This window comes from Ranitomeya variabilis, chromosome 4 (genome assembly GCF_051348905.1).
Source record: "Ranitomeya variabilis isolate aRanVar5 chromosome 4, aRanVar5.hap1, whole genome shotgun sequence".
Taxonomy (NCBI): Eukaryota; Metazoa; Chordata; class Amphibia; order Anura; family Dendrobatidae; genus Ranitomeya; species Ranitomeya variabilis.
In genome coordinates, this window is record NC_135235.1 from 645467728 (window position 1) to 645489967 (window position 22240).

A 22240-nucleotide genomic window follows, 5' to 3' on the forward strand; every position below is an offset into this window, starting at 1 on the left:
CCCTGTCACTAGCATTTTGTCAGAGCAGGTTTTTAGTGCCGGTGGTGGAATTATAACTGAGAAGCACATCTGCCTGTCAAATGAAAAAATCTATACATGCAAAAAAGAGGGAATAATTCAGCTCAGCTCAAAGTTCCCAGTGGAGAGCAGAAATTGAAGCAAGGACCGCATCTCCGCCAGATGCTGTGAAGAGCACTTTAGAATGAGGAGATCCAGCTTCAGGAAGTAAAATCCAAATGTTCTATTTCGATCAAATATAAAATAGTAACATGACTGCTATGTACACCGGAGCCGGTATGCCAAGCCGGGATTACCAGAGGAAGATTGCCCAGAGAGGACCTGAACGCGTTTTGAACACCATGTGTTCATACACAATGCAAATATTTTCCTCACTTTTTACTGAATGTTTGAGATTTTTTCTGATTTTACAAAATTTTGCTTGTGTTTCCGATCACGAATCGGAATATGCCATATTCGTGCTGAATTTATATTTGATGATCGTTTTTCGAACAAATTCGCTTGTCATTAGTTATGTACTTATCACCTCTCAGCGGTCTCATCACACAAGATGCCATCATTGTAGTAGATTCTATGGTATTCAATAAACCTTATCACCCAGCCAGTCACAGTTTCCCTGACATAATTATTAATGATCTGCAGAATTTCTTCTTCCTCTTGGTTTTCAAACAGCTGAGAGTCTGACACTAAAGTGCCTCCTGTGGCCTTTGATTGGGTGCAGAAAACACATTTGTGGTCATCATCCATGGATTTTTATTTTTCCTTGTTGTAAGAAGACGGCATTTCAACTTTACCAATACAAATAAAAAGTTTTCAAAACTTGTGTCAACACATTTGTAGCATCCAGTGGCTCAAAAGAATCTGTGACTTCTGTGAAGTTAGCAGTTACTACTCACCTGTGCTGTCATCTGTAGGAATCTCTACATTTCTCTGCTCATCACCCCTCACATATGTCTCTGTAGTATCAATATGGGTCAGATCTTCACCCTGAAACTAATATTGTAAAAGTCACAGACAGATGGAGATGTCACATCTATGATCAGCTCTAATCCTGCCATCTCCACCGTTCTCATTACACAAGTATGAAACATATAATACTGGTGGATAAAACAAGACTGAACACAAGACCTTCACAGCCGTTCTACATATCATAGGAGTCACGCCCGCAGGTGGAGCATGTGGTTAGTGGACCCACTGAGCCACGGGGCCGAGTCTGCTTAGGAAGAGGCATAGCTAAGCAGCTACCAGGAGCTCCTGAAGGTGAAGACAGACTGAGCTACAGGTAGCCACTAGGTATCATTCCCAGGCTGAGATCGGTACTGCAGCTGCATGTGGTCGGGTTCGCTGGACAAGGAGACATGACGGTTTCGAAGACAGACACACAAATTGGGTCTTGAAGATAACTGCATGTGTGAACAAGACTATCGGGAAACAGTTTGGTAGCTTGCTGCAATAGGACCAGTGACTATAGATTCAGTCCTGGCAGCACCAGAGGTCCAGTTCAGGTGCTGCCAACGCAGTCTCAGAAATCTGATATGGATAATACCGAAGCGGCCACAGAATAGAGAACACACTATACTGTACTAATGGAACGACAAGGGAAAGTGAATAGTTTTAACACGCTAAGGATGGGGGACCTGACAACATACAGCTGCACACACCAACTCACTTAGCACTAAACTATAGGGGTTGTCAGGCACTTCCCTATTGTGGAAGGTTAATTTTATACAAGATGCCTCCCAGCTATTTTCTGGGGGCTTTTGACTATGTACGCCTGCTGCTCCTCTATGAGCAGGGGAGCGAGTGCATTAGGCGTACCGCCGGGAAGTGCACCCACACAGGAAGCAGGGAGAACAATGAAAGCTGGGAAGGCAACAATGCATCCACGGCAGTGAGCATGTTGGCGTCACTGCATGGGAGGGGAAGGGGAGCCATTCAGGGGCAACTGCATTAGCATTAAAATAGGGGTGATTTAATGGCACCTTCTTTCCATCTACCTGATGATCCTGAGGACGATTGGGATTTTCTTGTTCACAGTCCTGTGGAAGAAGAGGACGGGGACATCTCTCTGGTGTTGTACTTTTACTGGATAGATCTGGAGGAAACACAGAGGGACTGAATTCATTCTTTACATACAGATAATTATAGGCCGTGTGTATTTAGTCCTATTACCTGGTGATGAGGGTGGCTGGGGATCCTCCATCATGACGTCCTTGTACAGAACTGTGTCCTTCTAAATACTCCCACTCCTCCATGGAGAAATAGACGGTGACATCCTGACACCTTTTAGAAACTTGACACAAACAATAAGAATGATGTAATGTGACATCATCAAAAATCTCTTACCTCTTCAGTAAGCTAGGAGAGATCTTTAGGGTGCAGTGTAATATCCTCTCCATCATCTTGATGGGTCAGTCAGGAAAATTCTCTTAGGGCTCATACTCATTTGAGCAAAACTCAGAGGAGTCTCGCATGTTAATACCCGGCGCTGCTGCCGGCACTCAGTTCGGAGCGAGCAGTCGCATAGCAGTACATGCAGCCGCACACTCCGCTCCTCTGTGCCAGGTGCAGTGCCGGGTATTAACATGCGAGACTCGTCCGAATTTTGCGCGAGTATGAGCCTTTATACAGAAAATCGCCACTGAGGATCCAATTTTGTAGGAACCTGAATGAAAAAAAAAAAATAAATAAATAAATACATACAAAACCTGAGAGGAAACCTTTGATGAGATACTAGAAGTGAATCCAGGTTTTCCTGCACTCAGGGCAAAAATTCAGTTTGGTGCCCCCTTCTATATACAGAAAAAGTAGTTTAAGAAAATCATATATAAAGTGGTCACATGATGACCGCTGGTATTTGCAAGCAGAGCTAAACCCTTAGGCCGGGGTCACACATGCGTGTTTTACGGACGTAAGAGCGCAGAAACTACGTCCGTAAAACTCGCATTAAATACGGCACAATTATTCTCAATGGGGCTGCTCCTATTAGCCGTATATTACGGTTCAGTATTATACGGCTTTCTACGGCCGTACAAAATCGCAGCATGCTGCGTTTGTCAGCGTATTGCGCAAAAATATCGCCAATGAAAGTCTATGGGGGCGAGAAAAATACGGATTCCACACGGACCAGCAGTGTGACTTGCGAGAAATACGCAGCGGTGTTAGTGAAAAGTCGGTAATTCAATTGCCGGCTTTTCATCTCTCCTGCACAAACCCGACAGGATATGAGACATGGTTTTCATACAGTAAACCATCTCATATCCCCTTTTTTTTGCATATTCCACACTACTAATGTTAGTAGTGTGTATGTGCAAAATTTCAGCACTGTAGCTGCTAAAATAAAGGGTTAAATGGCGGAAAAAATTGGCGTGGGCTCCCGCGCAATTTTCTCCGCCAGAATGGTAACCACATAGTGACCTATAATACTATCTACAAGGAATAAATACTGCCACACCATGTGCAGACCACATATTACCACCACAGTGACCGAACAATATCGCATACAAGGGACAAATACCACAGCAGCATGTACAGACCACATATTACCACCACATGGTGACCAACTACATACAAGGAACAAATACCAACACAACATGACCAGACCACATATTACCACCACACGGTGACCGAATAATAGCACGTACAAGGAACAAATGCCACCACACCATGACCAGACCACATATTACCACCACATAGTGACCAAATAATAGCACATACAAGGAACAAATACCGCCACACCATGGCCGGACAACATATTACCACCACATTGTGACTGAATAGTACAATACTGATCATTAATAAAAAAAAAAATACTATCACCATAAGTGCTATTATACATAGGAGATCTGTACTTAGTATGCAGTGTCTGTGTACAGGTAATACAGTGGTCACCGATGCCATTATACACAGGAGCTCTATATATAGTGTCAGTGTACATGTAATACAGTGATCACTAGTGACATTATACACAGGAGCTCTGTATATAGTGTTTATTGTACAGATAATATAGTGATCACCAGTGACATTATACACAGGAGCTCTGTATACAGTATACAGTGTATGGTGTGTCATGAATCCCCAATGGCTAGGGATAGCACAGGACAAGCAAAGTACAAATAAATAACGGACGAGCTCTAGGGTGACGGAACCTGGGCTGACCGCTGCCCTACGCCTGACAAACGCAACTAGAGATAGCCAGGGAGCGTGCCTACGTTGGTTCTAGACGCCACGCACCAGCCTAAGAGCTAACTAGTACTGCAGAGAAAATAAAGACCTCACTTGCCTCCAGAGGAATGAACCCCAAAAGATATAGTTGCCCCCTCACATGTATTGACGGTGAAATGAGAGGAAGCCACACACAGAGATGATATATATAGATTTAGCAAATTGAGGCCCGCTGTAAACTAGAAAGCAGAACGATACAAAAGGGGACTGAGCAGTCAGCAAAAAACCCTAATCCTGTCCTGGACTGGAAAACAATGTCTGTGTTAAGCTGGGGATGTCAGGGGGTTCATGATGATGCACCTCCGATTTCTATCGCTTCATCTACTCCTTCTGAGATCCCTGAGTTTTTGTCTGACTATAGGGATGTTTTTGAGGAGCCTAAGCTCAATTCGCTCCCTCCTCATAGAGATTGTGACTGTGCTATAGAATTGATTCCTGGCAGTAAGTTCCCTAAGGGTCGTTTATTTAATCTGTCACTGCCAGAGCATACTGCTATGCGGAATTATATTAAGGAGTCCTTGGAAAAGGGACATATTCGTCCATCTTCGTCCCCTCTGGGAGCAGGTTTTTTTTTCGTGGCAAAAAAAGATGGTTCCCTGAGGCCTTGTATAGATTATCGCCTTCTGAATAAGATTACAGTCAAATATCAGTATCCATTGCCATTATTGACTGACTTGTTTGCTCGCATTAAGGGGGCTAGGTGGTTCACTAAGATAGATCTTCGCGGTGCGTATAATCTGGTGCGGATAAAACAAGGTGATGAGTGGAAAACCGCATTTAATACGCCTGAGGGCCATTTTGAGTATTTGGTAATGCCTTTTGGACTCTCCAATGCTCCGTCAGTCTTTCAGTCCTTTATGCACAATATTTTCCGTGAATATCTGGATAAGTTTATGATTGTGTATTTGCATGATATTTTGGTGTTTTCTGATGACTGGGAGTCTCATGTTCTACAGGTCAGGAAGGTGTTTCAGGTTCTGCGGGCCAATTCTCTGTTTGTGAAGGGCTCAAAGTGTCTCTTCGGAGTCCAGAAGATTTCTTTTTTGGGGTACATTTTTTCTCCTTCTACTATTGAGATGGATCCCGTTAAGGTTCAGGCAATTTGTGACTGGACACAACCTACATCTGTTAAGAGCCTACAGAAGTTCTTGGGGTTTGCTAATTTTTATCGTCGGTTCATTGCAAATTTTTCCAGTATTGTTAAACCTTTGACTGATTTAACTAAAAAGGGTGCTGATGTTGCTAATTGGTCTCCTGCGGCTGTGGGGGCCTTTCAGGAACTTAAGCGCCGGTTTTCTTCTGCTCCTGTGTTGTGTCAACCAGATGTTTCACTTCCTTTTCAGGTTGAGGTTGATGCTTCCGAGATTGGAGCGGGGGCGGTTTTGTCACAGAGAAGTTCTGATGGCTCGGTGATGAAGCCATGTGCATTCTTCTCTAGAAAATTCTCGCCCGCCGAGCGCAATTATGATGTGGGTAATCGGGAGCTTTTGGCCATGAAGTGGGCATTTGAGGAGTGGCGTCATTGGCTTGAGGGTGCTAAACATCGTGTGGTGGTCTTGACTGATCACAAGAATCTCATTTACCTTGAGTCTGCCAGGCGTTTGAATCCTAGACAGGCTCGTTGGTCGTTGTTTTTTTCTCGTTTCAATTTCGTGGTTTCATACCTGCCAGGTTCAAAGAATGTGAAGGCAGATGCTCTTTCCAGGAGTTTTGTGCCTGATTCTCCTGGAGACTCTGGGCCTACTGGTATCCTTAGGGATGGGGTAATATTGTCCGCCGTATCCCCAGACTTGCGACGTGCATTGCAGGAGTTTCAGGTGGATAAACCGGATCGTTGTCCACCAGAAAGACTGTTTGTTCCGGATGATTGGACCAGTAGAGTCATCTCCGAGGTCCATTCTTCTGTGTTGGCTGGTCATCCTGGAATATTTGGTACTAGAGACTTGGTGGCCAGGTCTTTTTGGTGGCCTTCCTTGTCTAGGGATGTGCGTACCTTTGTGCAGTCTTGTGAAGTGTGTGCTCGAGCTAAGCCTTGCTGTTCTCGGGCCAGTGGGTTGTTGTTATCCTTGCACATCCCGAAGAGGCCTTGGACGCACATTTCCATGGATTTTATTTCTGATCTCCCGGTTTCACAGAAAATGTCCGTTATCTGGGTTGTGTGTGACCGCTTTTCTAAGATGGTTCATTTGGTGCCCTTGCCTAAGTTGCCTTCCTCCTCTGAGTTGGTCCCTTTATTTTTTCAGAACGTGGTTCGTTTGCATGGGATTCCGGAGAATATCGTTTCTGACAGGGGATCCCAGTTTGTGTCTAGATTTTGGCGGACGTTTTGTGCCAAGATGGGCATTGATTTGTCTTTCTCGTCTGCATTCCATCCTCAGACGAATGGCCAGACGGAGCGAACTAATCAGACCTTGGAAACTTATTTGAGGTGTTTTGTTTCTGCTGACCAAGATGACTGGGTTGCTTTTTTTGCCACTGGCCGAATTTGCTCTTAATAATCGGGCTAGTTCTGCCACGTTGGTCTCTCCTTTTTTTTGTAATTCGGGGTTTCATCCTCGTTTTTCCTCTGGTCAGGTGGAGTCTTCGGATTGTCCTGGAGTGGACATGGTGGTGGACAGGCTACATCAGATTTGGAATCAGGTGGTGGACAATTTGAAGTTATCTCAGGAGAAGACTCAGCAGTTTGCTAATCGCCGTCGCCGCGTGGGTCCCCGACTTCTTGTTGGGGATTTGGTGTGGTTGTCTTCTCGTTTTGTCCCTATGAAGGTCTCTTCTCCTAAGTTCAAGCCTCGGTTCATCGGTCCTTATAGGATCTCGGAGATTCTTAACCCTGTATCTTTTCGTTTGGATCTCCCAGCATCGTTTGCTATTCATAATGTGTTCCATCGGTCGTTGTTGCGGAGGTATGAGGTGCCCGTTGTTCCTTCGGTTGAGCCTCCTGCTCCGGTGCTGGTGGAGGGAGAATTGGAGTATGTTGTTGAGAAGATCTTGGATTCTCGTGTTTCCAGACGCAAACTCCAGTATTTGGTTAAGTGGAAGGGTTATGGTCAGGAGGATAATTCCTGGGTGGTCGCCTCCGATGTTCATGCGACTGATTTGGTCCGCGCCTTCCATAGAGCTCACCCTGATCGCCCTGGGGGTTCTCGTGAGGGTTCGGTGACCCCTCCTCAAGGGGGGGGTACTGTTGTGGATTCTGTTTGTGGGCTCCCTCTGGTGGTTACTGCTGGTACTGGGTGACTTTGGTGGGTTGCGGCCTTTGGTTTCCACCTGTCCATCAGAGGCTGGGTGTTTCCTATTTTACCTGGCCTTTCTGTCATTCCCTTGCCGGCTATCAATGTATTCAGATGTGCTCTGTTTGGTTCCTGCCTACCTGCTCCCAGATCTTTCAGGATAAGCTAAGTGCTGATTTTCAGTTGTTTGGTTTTTTGTCCAGCTTGCTTATTATGTCTCTATGCTAGCTGGTAGCTCTAGTGGACTGAGGTTCTCCCCATGTGCCATGAGTTGGCACATGGGTTCTTGTAATCTCAGGATGGTTTTTTTTGATTAGGGTTTTTTGCTGACCGCTCAGTCCCCTTTTGTATCGTTCTGCTTTCTAGTTTACAGCGGGCCTCAATTTGCTAAATCTATATATATCATCTCTATGTGTGTGCCTTCCTCTCATTTCACCGTCAATACATGTGAGGGGGCAACTATATCTTTTGGGGTTCATTCCTCTGGAGGCAAGTGAGGTCTTTATTTTCTCTGCAGTACTAGTTAGCTCTTAGGCTGGTGCGTGGCGTCTAGAACCAACGTAGGCACGCTCCCTGGCTATCTCTAGTTGCGTTTGTCAGGCGTAGGGCAGCGGTCAGCCCAGGTTCCGTCACCCTAGAGCTCGTCCGTTATTTATTTGTACTTTGCTTGTCCTGTGCTATCCCTAGCCATTGGGGATTCATGACAATGGTGTCAGTGTATAGGTAATACAGGGATCACTAGTGACATGATACACAGGAGCTCTGTATACAGTATATAGTGTATGGTGTCAGTGTACAGGTAACATACTGACTCACCAGTGAGGTCTCTAGCTGAAGTCCTTCATCTTTGCGTTTCTTTTTAATCCAGCGCAGACCACCATCACTTCTTTCAGCCAGGACTCGTCTCTGCATAAAATAACACAGTTATCTAGAGCACCGCTTCCAGAGCACATTCCCCACTTTTTTCCTTTCTTCTACACTACACATCTGAATACAGACATTCACCCACCATTAATATATACTGTAATTGGTTATTATGCAACCCACCATTCCAAATATAAATTATAATACGCCACTGAGCCCCTTCTAGCTATACATAGCCACTTTCCCCATTTAATATATAAATTAATTAGCACCTGTACTCTTTCTCCCAATTTATTTCCAGTCACTTTATCCTCAACGATCCCACTATGCACCTCCCGCTCTAACGCTAACTCCGATTCATTATAGCTACATGCCCCTTCTGCCTCAAATCATTGTCATGTCTTCTCTCTCTCCCACCCTCTATTCATTATTAACTGCTCTTCCCCACCCTCAAAATTCATTATTTGCTCTCCCTACCTTCAATATACCATTGGCTCTCCCCCCCCCCCTACAATTCAATTGCTGTCCACCGTCCCTCACACTTACTTGATGTGCTGTCCCCATCACCCCCACTTCATCATTTGCAGTCCACCTTACTTCATCATTTAGTCCCCTATCCCCCTTCACTTCATCTGCAGTCCCCCTTACTTTATCATTTGCAGCCCCCTATCATTTCATCATGTGCAGTACCCCCTCAAACACACTTCATCATCTGCAGCCCCCTATCATTTCATCATGTGCAGTGCCCCCTTAAACACACTTCATCATCTGCAGCCCCCTATCATTTCATCATGTGCAGTGCCCCCTTAAACACACTTCATCATCTGCAGCCCCCTATCATTTCATCATGTGCAGTGCCCCCTTAAACACACTTCATCATCTGCAGCCCCCTATCATTTCATCATGCGCAGTGCCCCCTTAAACACACTTCATCATCTGCAGCCCCCTATCATTTCATCATGCACAGTGCCCTCAACCACACTTCATCATCTGCAGCCCCCTATCATTTCATCATGCACAGTGCCTCCTCAACCACACTTCATCATCTGCAGCCCCCTATCATTTCATCATGCGCAGTGCCCCCTCAAACACACTTCATCATCTGCAGCCCCCTATCATTTCATCATGCGCAGTGCCCCCTCAACCACACTTCATCATCTGCAGCCCCCTATCATTTCATCATGCACAGTGCCTCCTCAACCACACTTCATCATCTGCAGCCCCCTATCATTTCATCATGCACAGTGCCCCCTCAACCACACTTCATCATCTGCAGCCCCCTATCATTTCATCATGCAGAGTGCCCCCTCAACCACACTTCATCATCTGCAGCCCCCTATCATTTCATCATGTGCAGTGCCCCCCTTAAACACACTTCATCATCTGCAGTCTCACAGCCCCCCCACCTCACCCATTTAAAAAAACAAAATAAAAATGTTTTTTATACTTACCTCAGTCGTTCCGGGGCGTCTAGTGTTTCCAGCAGTGAAGCAGCAGCTAGAATGTATGGGCTGCTGAGAGGACCTGACAGGAGCCCCTACATTCTAGCACATTCACTACTGAGACTGCTAGAATCAGAGGCGTAGCTAGGGTTTCAACTTAGGGGGGGGCAAAACATCTGAGTGGGCCCCTAACCAGCTAACCCTGATTACAGCTACGGTTGCGCACTTATTGTGAATATAGGGGAACCTCAGAATATGACCCTACTGTTATTGAAAATAAATCTCTATACAAAAACGAACATTGACTTTACCGCCATATTGTGACCATATGCAACTTTGATGGTCACAATACTCCGAGTGCCCCTATAACAATAATGCTTAAGTGCCCACTTAACATTTAATAATGTCCCCTAAGTTCCCTCATGTACTGCTCCATTATACACAGTATGGTGAGCTTAAAGCTTCCCTATACACAGTCTAAGGCTCCCACAGCTCCCCTATACACAGTATGATGATTCTATAACTCCCCTTCACACAATATGATGTTCCCACTGCTCCCCTATAGATAATATGAGCCCAATGCTCCCCTATACACAGTATGATGATTCTATAACTCCCCGATACACTGTATGATGTTCTCACTGCTCCCCTCTACACAGTATGATGTTCCCACTGCTCCCCTATAGATAATGAGCCCAATGCTCCCCTATACACAGTATAATGCTGACAGAACTCCACTATAGAAAGTATAATGCCCCCCAGAGCTCCCCTATATACAGTGTAATGGGCCAACAGCTCCCATATGCACAATATGCCTTCACAGTTTCCTATACCCAGTATGATGGGCCGGCAGCTCCCGTCAAACAGTATGATGTCCCTCACAGTTCCCCTGTACACAGTATGATGGGCCTGCAGCTCCCATATACACAGTAAGATGGGCCCACAGCTCCCTTATACACAGTATGATGGACCCCAGCTCCTTTATACAGAGTATGATGGGCCCGCAGCTCCCGTATACACAGTATGATGGACCCCAGCTCCTTTATACAGAGTATGATGGGCCCGCAGCTCCCGTATACACAGTATGATGGACCCCCAGCTCCCTTATACACAGTATGATGTGCCCACAGCTTCCTTATACACAGTATGATGGGCCCGCAGCTCCCGTATACACAGTATGATGGATTCACAGCTCCCATATACACAGTATGATGGACCCCCAGCTCCCTTATACACGGTATGATGGGCCCGCAGCTCCTGTATACACAGTATGATGGACCCCCAGCTCCCGTATACACAGTATGATGGACTTACAGCTCCCGTATACACAGTATGATGGACTTACAGCTCCCTTATACACAGTATGATGGACCCGCAGCTCCCGTATACACAGTATGATGGACCCGCAGCTCCCTTATACACAGTATGATGTGTGCACAGCTCCCGCATACACAGTATGATGGACCCCCAGCTCCCTTATACACAGTATGATGGACCCCCAGCTCCCTTATACACAGTATGATGGGCCCGCAGCTCCCGTATACACAGTATGATGGGCCCACAGCTCCCTTATACACAGTATGATGTGCCCACAGCTCCCTTATACACAGTATGATGTGTGCACAGCGACCTTATACACAGTATGATGGACATTTACTCATCCACCGGCGTATTCAGTATTTTGGGGCACTGCTGCAGTGCCGCTGCTCAAACTTGTGAGCGCAGCTTCTGACAGGCCAGAAGTTAGAAGCTATGTCAAAAGCGCTCAATGTAAGACTATGAGGCTATGTGCACTTTGTTGCAGATTTACTGTGGATTTCCTGTGTATTTTGTGCAGATTTCACCTGCGTTTTACCACCTGCGGAATCCTATACAGGAGCAGGTGTAAAATGCTGCGGAATCTGCAAATAGAATTGACATGCTGCAGAAAATACAATGCAGCGTTTCCGCACCATGGGCACTGTGGATTTGGTTTTCCATAGGTTTAAATGGTACTGTAAACCAGATGGAAAACTGCTGCAGATCTGCAGCGGCCAATCCGCACCGTGTGCACATAGCCTGAGAGTGAGAACGAGGCCAGAACGAGGCTCCCACAGACTCACACTGATTAGTGACCTCTGCGCTGCTCCATGAAACACTGGAGCCTCGGACAGGCCACAAACTGCAGGAGACGGAGCCAAGCAGAGACTAAGGCTACGTTCACATTTGCGTTCGGCACCGCAGCGTCGGGCTCTGCAGCGTCCCCGCATGCGTCATGCGCCCCTATATTTAACATGGTGGCGCATGGACATGCGTTGCACTTGCGTTTTGTGAGGCATGCGTCGCTGTGGTGCATGCGTCAGGGCGCAGAGGACGCAGCAAGTTGCAGTTTTTTCTGCGCCCAAAACCATGCAAAAGTGGACGCATGCGTCACAAAACGCTGCGTTGTGCATGCGTTCACATTTGCGTTGTGTGTTGCGTCGCCGACGCTGCGGCGCACAACGCAAATGTGAACGTAGCCTAAAACAGATGAAGACGCCAGAAGGTGAGTATCAGACAGGGGGCAGGGGACGAGGATTTTCAGTACCTGGAAGTGGTGCTGTAAATGTGATGCAGCTCTTGGTTACTGTATGCGGGCTCCTTATACTAACACTCATAAAATACCCAGGTGGTACATATCAAAGGCCCCCTACCCCCATCTCCAGCCTACCCGTACATATACTATCATAACATAACATTATAATATTCAGCCCCCAGTGACCTGTCCCCCTCCCCCACAATACCCCCATCGTCTCACATCCACCCCTCAGTGCCCTGTCCCACCTCACCCACCTTCAGCCCCCACAACACCCCCATGGTCTCACATTCACCCCCCAGTGCCCTGTCCCACCTCACCCACCTTCAGCCCCCACAACACCCCCATGGTCTCACATTCACCCCCCAGTGCCCTGTCTCCCCTCCCCCACAATACCCCCATGGGCTCACATTCACCCCCCAGTACCCTGTCCCCCCTCACCCACTTTCAGCCCCCACAATACCCCAAGGGTCTCATAGTGACATACCTGAATGTAATAAACCTAAAATGTTCCATCCCCAGCACTTACTGATAAAGTTTGCACTGCAGGACCAGGAAGTGTCAGTGAAATGCAGGGTGTGGGCACTAGGACCCAGCGTGCCTGAGCCAATCCCAGCCTGCACAGAGTGAAGAAAACTGCAGCCAGGAAAAGCTTCATTATCAGACGGGCGAAACCATTCACTGCAGGGGGGAGACTGCAGCCGTCACTGTGCTAGTAGCCAGCGTGCAGCTTGTCAGATGGGAGCAGACACTATACTCACTGCTCTGCTCCTATGTGGTGTTCTGCCTCGTCACAGAAGTGGCCCTGCCCTGGCTCCTCGTGGGCCCCTTCATGTGACAGGGCCCGGGGCGATGGCCCCCTCCCCCCCTACGCTACTGGCTAGAATGGATGGGCTGTAGTCAGGACCTGCAGGGAGCCCATACATTCTAGCAGCTAGTAGCTACAGCCGAGCAGGAGCTGCGCAGCCGACTAGGTAAGACGGCCGTGCACAGCTCCTAGACGGCTCCCGGGCCCCAGCACCGACATGTGCGCCGCAGTGCACAGTATTCTAGTGCACGATGGGGCCCGATCAGTAGAAGCACAACAGTGGGGCCCCGGATCTGCGGGCCCCTCTGTGCACTGCTGCTGACCGGGCCCCATACAGCAGTAATGCCTGTAATGCCCTGATGGCGGCCCTGTGAGGTAATGAAGGGTTAATGCCACCTTGCTATTGTAAGGTGACATTAAGCCAGATTAATAATGGAGAGGCGTCAATTATGACACCTATCCATTATTAATCCAATTGTTTGAAAGGGTTAAAACACACACACGCACGCACGCACGCACGCACGCACACACACACACACACACTTTAAAAGTATTTTAATGAAATAAACACAGCGGTTGTTGTAATAATTTATTGCTCTCTCAATCCATTTCCAGGCCCTCGCTTGGCAAAACAATAAACACACAAGATACATACCCTCAGCTGAACCGTCTCGTCCCACGAAGTAATCCATCTGAAGGGGTTAACTAATATTACAGGCAGGAGCCCTGCTAATGCAGCGGTGTGCTCCTGCTTGTAATTCCCCGGCGAATGAATGAAATGTAGGTCATTGACCTACATTTCCTTCAGTCGCAGTGATGCGCCCCCTGGTGGATGTCCTCATATGACCTGGAGCGTGGGAAAAAGTTCCCAGGCTGCAGTTCATGAGAACATCCAGCAGGGGCGCATCACCGCGACTCAATGAAAGTACAGATCCAGCTTTCCTTTCAGCACCCGGGGGATTACAGGCACGAGCGAGTGGTTTATCGCAGCTCGTGCCTGTAATATTAGTTAACCCCTTCAGATGGATTACATCGTGGGACGTGATCTGACATCAGAAGGTATGTATCTTGTGCGTTTATTATTTTGCCAAGCGAGGGCCTGGAAATGGATTGAGAGAACAATAAATTATTACAACAACCGCTGTGTTTATTTCATTAAAATCCTTTTTAATAATGTGTGTGTGTGTTTTAACCCTTTCAAACAATTGGATTAATAATGGATAGGTGTCATAATTGACGCCTCTCCATTATTAATCTGGCTTAATGTCACCTTACAATAGCAAGGTGGCATTAACCCTTCATTACCCCATATCCCACCGCTACAGGGAGTGGGAAGAGAGTGGCCAAGTGCCAGAATAGGCACATCTTCCAGATGTTCCTTTTCTGGGGTGGCTGGGGGCAGATGTTTTTAGCCACGGGGGGCCCAATAACCATGGACCCTCTCCTGGCTATTAATATCTGCCCTCAGTCACTGGCTTTACCATTCTGGTGGAGAAAATTGCGCGGGAGCCCATGCCAATTTTTTCCGCCATTTAACCCTTTATTTCAGCAGCTACTAACATTAGTAGTGTGGAATATGCAAAAAAAAAGGGGATATGAGATGGTTTACTGTATGTAAACCATGTCTCATATCCTGTCGGGTTTGTGCAGGAGAAATGAAAAGCCGGCAATTGAATTACCGGCTTTTCACATATATCGCGCTGAATGAAATCTAAGTAAAGAATGTATATATATATGTGTCTCAATGACATTATATATATATATATATATATATATATATATATATATATATATATATATATATATATATATATATATATATATATATACACACACACACTGTATATATGTTTTCCCTAACATTTGAGCACATAAATCCATTAGATGTCGGTTTTGCAAGCCTGCGCGAAAATCTCGCAGTACGGATGCCATACGGATTACATACGGAGGATGCCATGCGCAAAATACGCTGACACACCCTGCCTACGGATCAATATTTTGGGAATATTTCTCCGTATTACGGCCGTAGTACGGACGTATAATACGTGGCGTATTGTCTTACGCCAAGTGTGACCCCAGCCTAACAGTGCATATATTTCAAACTTTTAGGATTTACACACTACAGTGATGGCATTTTATTAGTGATGAGCGAGCATACTCGGTACTTGCACGAGCATCGCTGTACTCGCGGAGCATTTGTGGGATTGTTCGGCAGGAGTTCGGGTCCACGCCCTCTTTAGAGCGCCAATCAACATGCAGGGATTGTGTGGCATGCATCACAGAAACAATAAATGTACGTGCCCAATTAAAGCAATTATTTCACCGACTAAAGCACTAAATTAACAAATAAATTCAATACACGTTAAAACGTAACATTTAATAATATTTTTAGATAAAATAGACAACACACACGACCTAAAAAGACTACTGTTTGGCTGGATAAAGAACAGGGTGCTCCCAGTCCCTAATGCGCAGGCTATCTGTGCCCTGCCTTGCTGCGGAGGTTGGCACCCTATAAGACCTGCGCAATGGCGCCCCCGCTCAACGTGGACTCATCCTATCTCACCCTAAACAACCCTCAAGTGCAGAATGATAGACAAACAGCAGACCAAACACACAGACAAACAGATAAAGATAACTAGTGTGCCTTGTACTAAACGCACATAAGGTAAGTGCGCACGTGTGTTCTTTTTGAGTTAATAGTAACACACGTATAGTACATCATTGCACATAACCCTATCAAGCCTGAAGACTCCCTATAGGATATCTGTACCTATATCCGCCCTGCCTATTTGCGGGGGTTGGCACCCTAGATATTCCTGTGCAGTATGGCGCCCCCGCTCTCGTAGGCTGGCCCTATTGAGCCCTAACGCCGTGGGCTGACAATCGCTGCAATGCACGCTGATTGCTGGATAGGGTAAAAACACCGGATTACGTACCAGTAATGCTCTTTTATAGAGCCACGACAGCACCCACTGAGAGAGGGGATCCGCCCCTAGGAACAGGAAACCCTATGGAGAGATAAAAGGGGCGGTCCCCCTCGCTCCCACAGTTTGGGTTACAGAGATTGCGAGGAACCGCCCACAAGTTTTAGTAGGTCATTCTATATTAACATTTCATCTTTGACTTAATCACGTATATTTACAAGAACCAATCACCCTTATCAGTGCTCATATGCAAATTAATATATATAAGGGAGGGAAGTGAAGGGGTGCTGTCGCGGCTCTATAAAAGAGCATTACCGGTACGTAATCCGGTGTTTTCTCTTCGCCACGACAGCACCCACTGAGAGACTTTCAGAGATAGTTATTTGGGGGGGATTATCGTGTTAAGAACTGATCTACCGAAACACAAATCAGTGGAAGCAGATAGATCTAATCTATAGTGACTATAGAAGGTAACAGGCGAAGACCAGGTTGCGGCCTTACATATGAGTTCTATTGGAACCTCTGCTCGCTCTGCCCAGGATGATGCTATCGCCCGGGTGGAATGTGCCTTTACAGTCTCAGGTGGATCTTCCCCTTTAGGCCGGCGTCACACTGGCGAGTTTTACGGACGTAAGAGCGCAGAAACTACGTCCGTAAAACTCGCATAACATACGGCACAATTATTCTCAATGGGGCTGCTCCTATTAGCCGTATATTACGGTTCAGTATTATACGGCTTTCTACGGCCGTACAAAATCGCAGCATGCTGCGTTTGTCAGCGTACTGCGCAAAAAAATCGCCAATGAAAGTCTATGGGGGCGTGAAAAATACGGATTCCACACTGACCAGCAGTGTGACTTGCGAGAAATACGCAGCGGTGTTAGTGAAAAGTCGGTAATTCAATTGCCGGCTTTTCATTTCTCCTGCACAAACCCGACAGGATATGAGACATGGTTTACATACAGTAAACCATCTCATATCCCCTTTTTTTTTGCATATTCCACATTACTAATGTTAGTAGTGTGTATGTGCAAAATTTCAGCGCTGTAGCTGCTGAAATAAAGGGTTAAATGGCGGAAAAAATTGGCGTGGGCTCCCGCGCAATTTTCTCCGCCAGAATGGTAAAGCCAGTGACTGAGGGCAGATATTAATAGCCAGGAGAGGGTCCATGGTTATTGGCCCCCCCCGTGGCTAAAAACATCTGCCCCCAGCCACCCCAGAAAAGGCACATCTGGAAGATGCGCCAATTCTGGCACTTGGCCACTCTCTTCCCACTCCCTGTAGCGGTGGGATATGGGGTAATGAAGGGTTAATGCCACCTTGCTATTGGAAGGTGACATTAAGCCAGATTAATAATGGAGAGGCGTCAATTATGACACCTATCCATTATTAATCCAATTGTAGGAAAGGGTTAAAAAACACACACACACACATGATTTAAAAGTATTTTAATGAAAAAAACACAGCGGTTGTTGTAATAATTTATTGTACTCTCAGTCCATCAGGAACACCCTCGCTTGGAAAAATAATAAACGCACAAGATACATACCTTCTGCTGTCAGATCAGGTCCCACGAAGTAATCCATCTGAAGGGGTTAACTAATATTACAGGCAGAGCTGCGATAATCCACTCGCTCTGCCTGTAATCCCCGGGTGCTGAAAGGAAAGCAGTGATCTATACTTACATTCAGTTGCGGTGATGCGCCCCTGCTGGATGTTCTCATGAACTGCAGCCTGGGAACTTTTTCCCACGCTACAGGTCATATGAGGACATCCACCAGGGGGCGCATCACCGCGACTGAAGGAAATGTAGGTCATTGACCTACATTTCATTCATTCGCGGTGATGCGCCCCCTGGTGGATGTCCTCATATGACCTGTAGCGTGGGAAAAAGTTCCCAGGCTGCAGTTCATGAGAACATCCAGCAGGGGCGCATCACCGCAACTGAATGTAAGTATAGATCACTGCTTTCCTTTCAGCACCCGGGGATTACAGGCAGAGCGAGTGGATTATCGCAGCTCTGCCTGTAATATTAGTTAACCCCTTCAGATGGATTACTTCGTGGGACCTGATCTGACAGCAGAAGGTATGTATCTTGTGCGTTTATTATTTTTCCAAGCGAGGGCCTGGAAATGGAATGAGAGAACAATAAATTATTACAACAACCGCTGTGTTTTTTTCATTAAAATACTTTTAAATCATGTGTGTGTGTGTTTTTTAACCCTTTCCTACAATTGGATTAATAATGGATAGGTGTCATAATTGACGCCTCTCCTTTATTAATCTGGCTTAATGTCACCTTACAATAGCAAGGTGGCATTAACCCTTCATTACCCCATATCCCACCGCTACAGGGAGTGGGAAGAGAGTGGCCAAGTGCCAGAATAGGCGCATCTTCCAGATGTGCCTTTTCTGGGGTGGCTGGGGGCAGATGTTTTTAGCCACGGGGGGGCCAATAACCAAGGACCCTCTCCTGGCTATTAATATCTGCCCTCAGTCACTGGCTTTACCATTCTGGCGGAGAAAATTGCGCGGGAGCCCACGCCAATTTTTTCCGCCATTTAACCCTTTATTTCAGCAGCTACAGCGCTGAAATTTTGCACATACACACTACTAACATTAGTAGTGTGGAATATGCAAAAAAAATGGGGATATGAGATGGTTTACTGTATGTAAACCATGTCTCATATCCTGTCGGGTTTGTGCAGGAGAAATGAGAAGCCGGCAATTGAATTACCGGCTTTTAACACATATCGCGCTGAATGAAATCTAAATACAGAATATATATATATGTGTCTCAATGACATATATATATATATATATATATATATATATATATATATATATATATATATATATATATATATATATATATATATATATATATATATATATACACTGTATATATGTTTTCCCGAACATTTGAGCACATAAATCCATTAGATGTCGGTTTTGCAAGCCTGCGCGAAAATCTCGCAGTACGGATGCCATACGGATTACATACGGAGGATGCCATGCGCAAAATACGCTGACACACCCTGACTACGGATCACTATTTTGGGAACATTTCACCGTATTTCGGCCGTATTACGGCCGTAAAATACGGACCGTATTGTCTTACGCCGAGTGTGACGCCGGCCTTAGACGAATAGGCCAGGTATATCGCCTCCCGAATCCATCGGGATAATGTGCCTTTAGTAACACCAGCTCCTTTCCTTTGACCCTGGAAGGAAACAGAGAGCCCTGCTCTTCCTCCAGGCGCTAGTCCTGTCTAAGTAAGTCATTACAGCCCTTTTCACATCTAAGGCTACGTTCACATTAGCGTTTGGCTAATGTGCGTCGGGTTTGCGTCGGCGACGCAGCGGCGACGCATGCGTCATGCGCCCCCTATACTTAACATGGGGGACGCATGCGTGTTTTTTTTGTTGCGTTGTGCCACACATGCGTCTTTTTTGCCGCAAGCGTCGGACCAAGAAAACGCAACAAGTTGCATTTTTCTTGCGTCCGATTTTCGGCAAAAACCGACGCATGCGTCGCAAAACGCAGCGTTTTTGCGTGCGTTTTGCCGCGTTTTTGCGTGCGTTGTGCGTTGCGTCGCCGACGCAGCGGCGCACAACGCTAGTGTGAACGTAGCCTAAGGTATGGTATTTCTCCTCTTCCTGATTTGTAGGATTATCATAAAAAGTAGGAAGAAGAATTTCTTGAGATCTATGAAATTTAGTACACCTCTTAGGTAGGTAGGAAGGGTCTGTTTTCAGGACGATTCTATCTGGAAATATTGACAGAAAGGGAGGATCTACTGATAGTGCCTGCATGTCACTTACTCTTCTTGCCGACACTAATGCGACAAGAAGAGTAGTTTTGAGAGTAACGTGTTTAATGTGCGCTGAGTGTAGTGGCTCAAATGGGTGACCTGTCAAGGCTTCAAGGACTAGATTAACATCCCAAGGCGGTATGCGGGAAATCTGAACTGGTTCTGACCTCTGGCAGGCTGAAATAAATCTAGTTATCCACCTATCACCCGCTACATTGTGACTATACAATGCCCCTAGAGCAGAGACTTGTACTTTTAAGGTATTAACTGAAAGACCTAAGTCACGTCCTTTCTGGAGAAATTCTAAAATGTTAAGTATAGGAATTTCGTTTGACAAGGCCAATGGATAAAGACTTAGAAACTTCCTCCATACTCTTACATATATAGAAGTAGTGGATCTTTTCCTACTTAATAATAGAGTATTAATCACTTGATCAGAGAAACCCCTTAATTTCAACAATTGCCTCTCAAATTCCAGGCTGTCAACAGTAGACCCTTCACATGAGGGTGGTTGAATGGCCCCTGGAAGAGAAGATCCTGATCCTCTGGGAGAATCCATGGATCTGAGATGGACATAGCTCTGAGCAGGGAGAACCATGGTCTCTTTGGCCAAAATGGGGCAATCAGGATTATATTGGCTTTGTCCTCTCTTATCTTCCTGATTACTGTTGGTAGAAGTATCAGAGGAGGAAAGGCATACGCTTTCTGAAATGTCCATGGTACCTGGAGAGCATCGAGAAAATCGGGTTTGTCGGATTGGAACATTGAAGCAAACTTTTTTAATTGCCTGTTGTCTCTTGTAGCGAAGAGATCTACCTCTGGTAAACCCCATTTTACGGTTATCATTTTGAAGATTCGATGATTTAAAACCCACTCCCCTTGGTGGAGGGTATGGCGACTGAGGAAGTCCGCTTTTGAATTGTCCACTCCTCTGACATGTAGTGCTGATAGAGACAGTAGATGTTTCTCGGCTATAGTTAGGATGTCTTCGGCTATAGACATGTGTTTCTGATCTTGTTCCTCCTTGATGATTGATATACGCTACTGATGTCATGTTGTCTGACAGAATCCTTGTATGTGTTCCGTGTAGCTGCGGAAGGAATTCACAAAGAGCGTGATGGATAGCTTTCAGCTCTCTTATATTAGATGAGTCGTCTGACTCCGTAACCGACCATAGACCTTGGGCTACCTGATCTCTCATATGTGCTCCCCAACCACTAGGACTGGCATCCGTGAATATTGTGTTTGAAGGTTTAACTACCCAGGGGACCCCACTAACCAAGTGATCTGGTTCTAGCCACCAGGATAGAGATTTAATTACATCTTCAGAAAGGGAAATTTTACCGTCTAGATGACCTTGTAATTTTATTTCCTCATGTAAAATTGCATATTGTAAACACCTTGAATGAAATTGGGCCCATGGTACTGCTGGGATACATGACGTGAAGGAGCCAAGGAGGGACATGCCTTGTCTTAAAGATATTAGAGGTTTATCTATTACCGACTGTACCTTATTTCTTATTGTCAATTGCTTGGATTGTGGTAGGAAACATTTTTGGCTTATGGAGTCTATTATAATTCCCAAGAATGTTTGTCGAGTAGTTGGAAGAAGTCTAGACTTTTCCCAATTCACCAACCACCCTAGCCTCTGCAGGGACGAGACCATATTACACAATCGTTGGTGACATTGTGAAGGGGAACTTCCTACCACTAAAAGATCATCAAGGTACGGAATTATGAGGGTATCTTTTACTCTTAGGTATGACATTACTTCCGACATTAACTTAGTGAATACCCTTGGAGCTATTGATAGTCCAAAGGGCATTGCTGTATACTGAAAGTGTCGTATACGTCCATTCAACACAATCGCCACGCGGAGATATTGTTGATGTTCTATAAAAATTGGTAGATGGTAATACGCATCTTTTAGGTCGAGTACCGTCATAAAACAATGGGGAGACAACAGTTTTATGGTGGATCGGATAGACTCCATTTTAAAGGTTTGATTCTGCAAAAAGGTGTTCAATTTTTTAAGGTTCAATATGGTTCTGAAAGATCCATCTGGCTTTGGGATTAAAAATAGAGGGGAATAGAACCCCTTTTTTTGCTGAAGAAATGGAACTTCCACCAAAACCCCTTTGGCTAGAAGGTTCATTACCTCCTGCTCCAAAGCCTCCTGTTGTAACTGGGTTTTTAAAGAAGTCAATAGAAATGAGTCCGGCGGGACTCGGGAAAATTTTAATTTTAGGCCGAAGGTGATGATACTATTTGCCCAAATGTTCGAAGTTATTTTCTGCCATTGATCTGAGAAGGAAGACAATCTACCTCCGACAGGCAGATCTGTTCTAACGGGGTTTTT

At 45.8% G+C, this 22240-nt stretch overlaps 1 protein-coding gene across 6 annotated transcripts in view; it reads right to left on the bottom strand.

Moving 5' to 3' along the window:
* LOC143767403 (uncharacterized) overlaps positions 1-22240 on the bottom strand; it is a 138164-nt gene that overhangs the window by 84018 nt on the left and 31906 nt on the right. For 3 of the 6 annotated variants that reach the window (XM_077255724.1, XM_077255720.1, XM_077255722.1), the window contains exons 2-4: positions 2191-2311; positions 2016-2113; positions 915-1011 (exon numbers count right to left, since the gene is read on the bottom strand). In XM_077255724.1, the coding sequence (XP_077111839.1) occupies positions 915-1011; positions 2016-2113; positions 2191-2224 (229 nt within the window). In that variant the 5' untranslated portion in view covers positions 2225-2311. Of the gene's footprint in view, positions 1-914; positions 1012-2015; positions 2114-2190; positions 2312-8288; positions 8696-12861; positions 12949-22240 lie in introns of those variants that run through there. The other 3 variants (XM_077255721.1, XM_077255725.1, XM_077255726.1) reach the window with 3 other exon arrangements.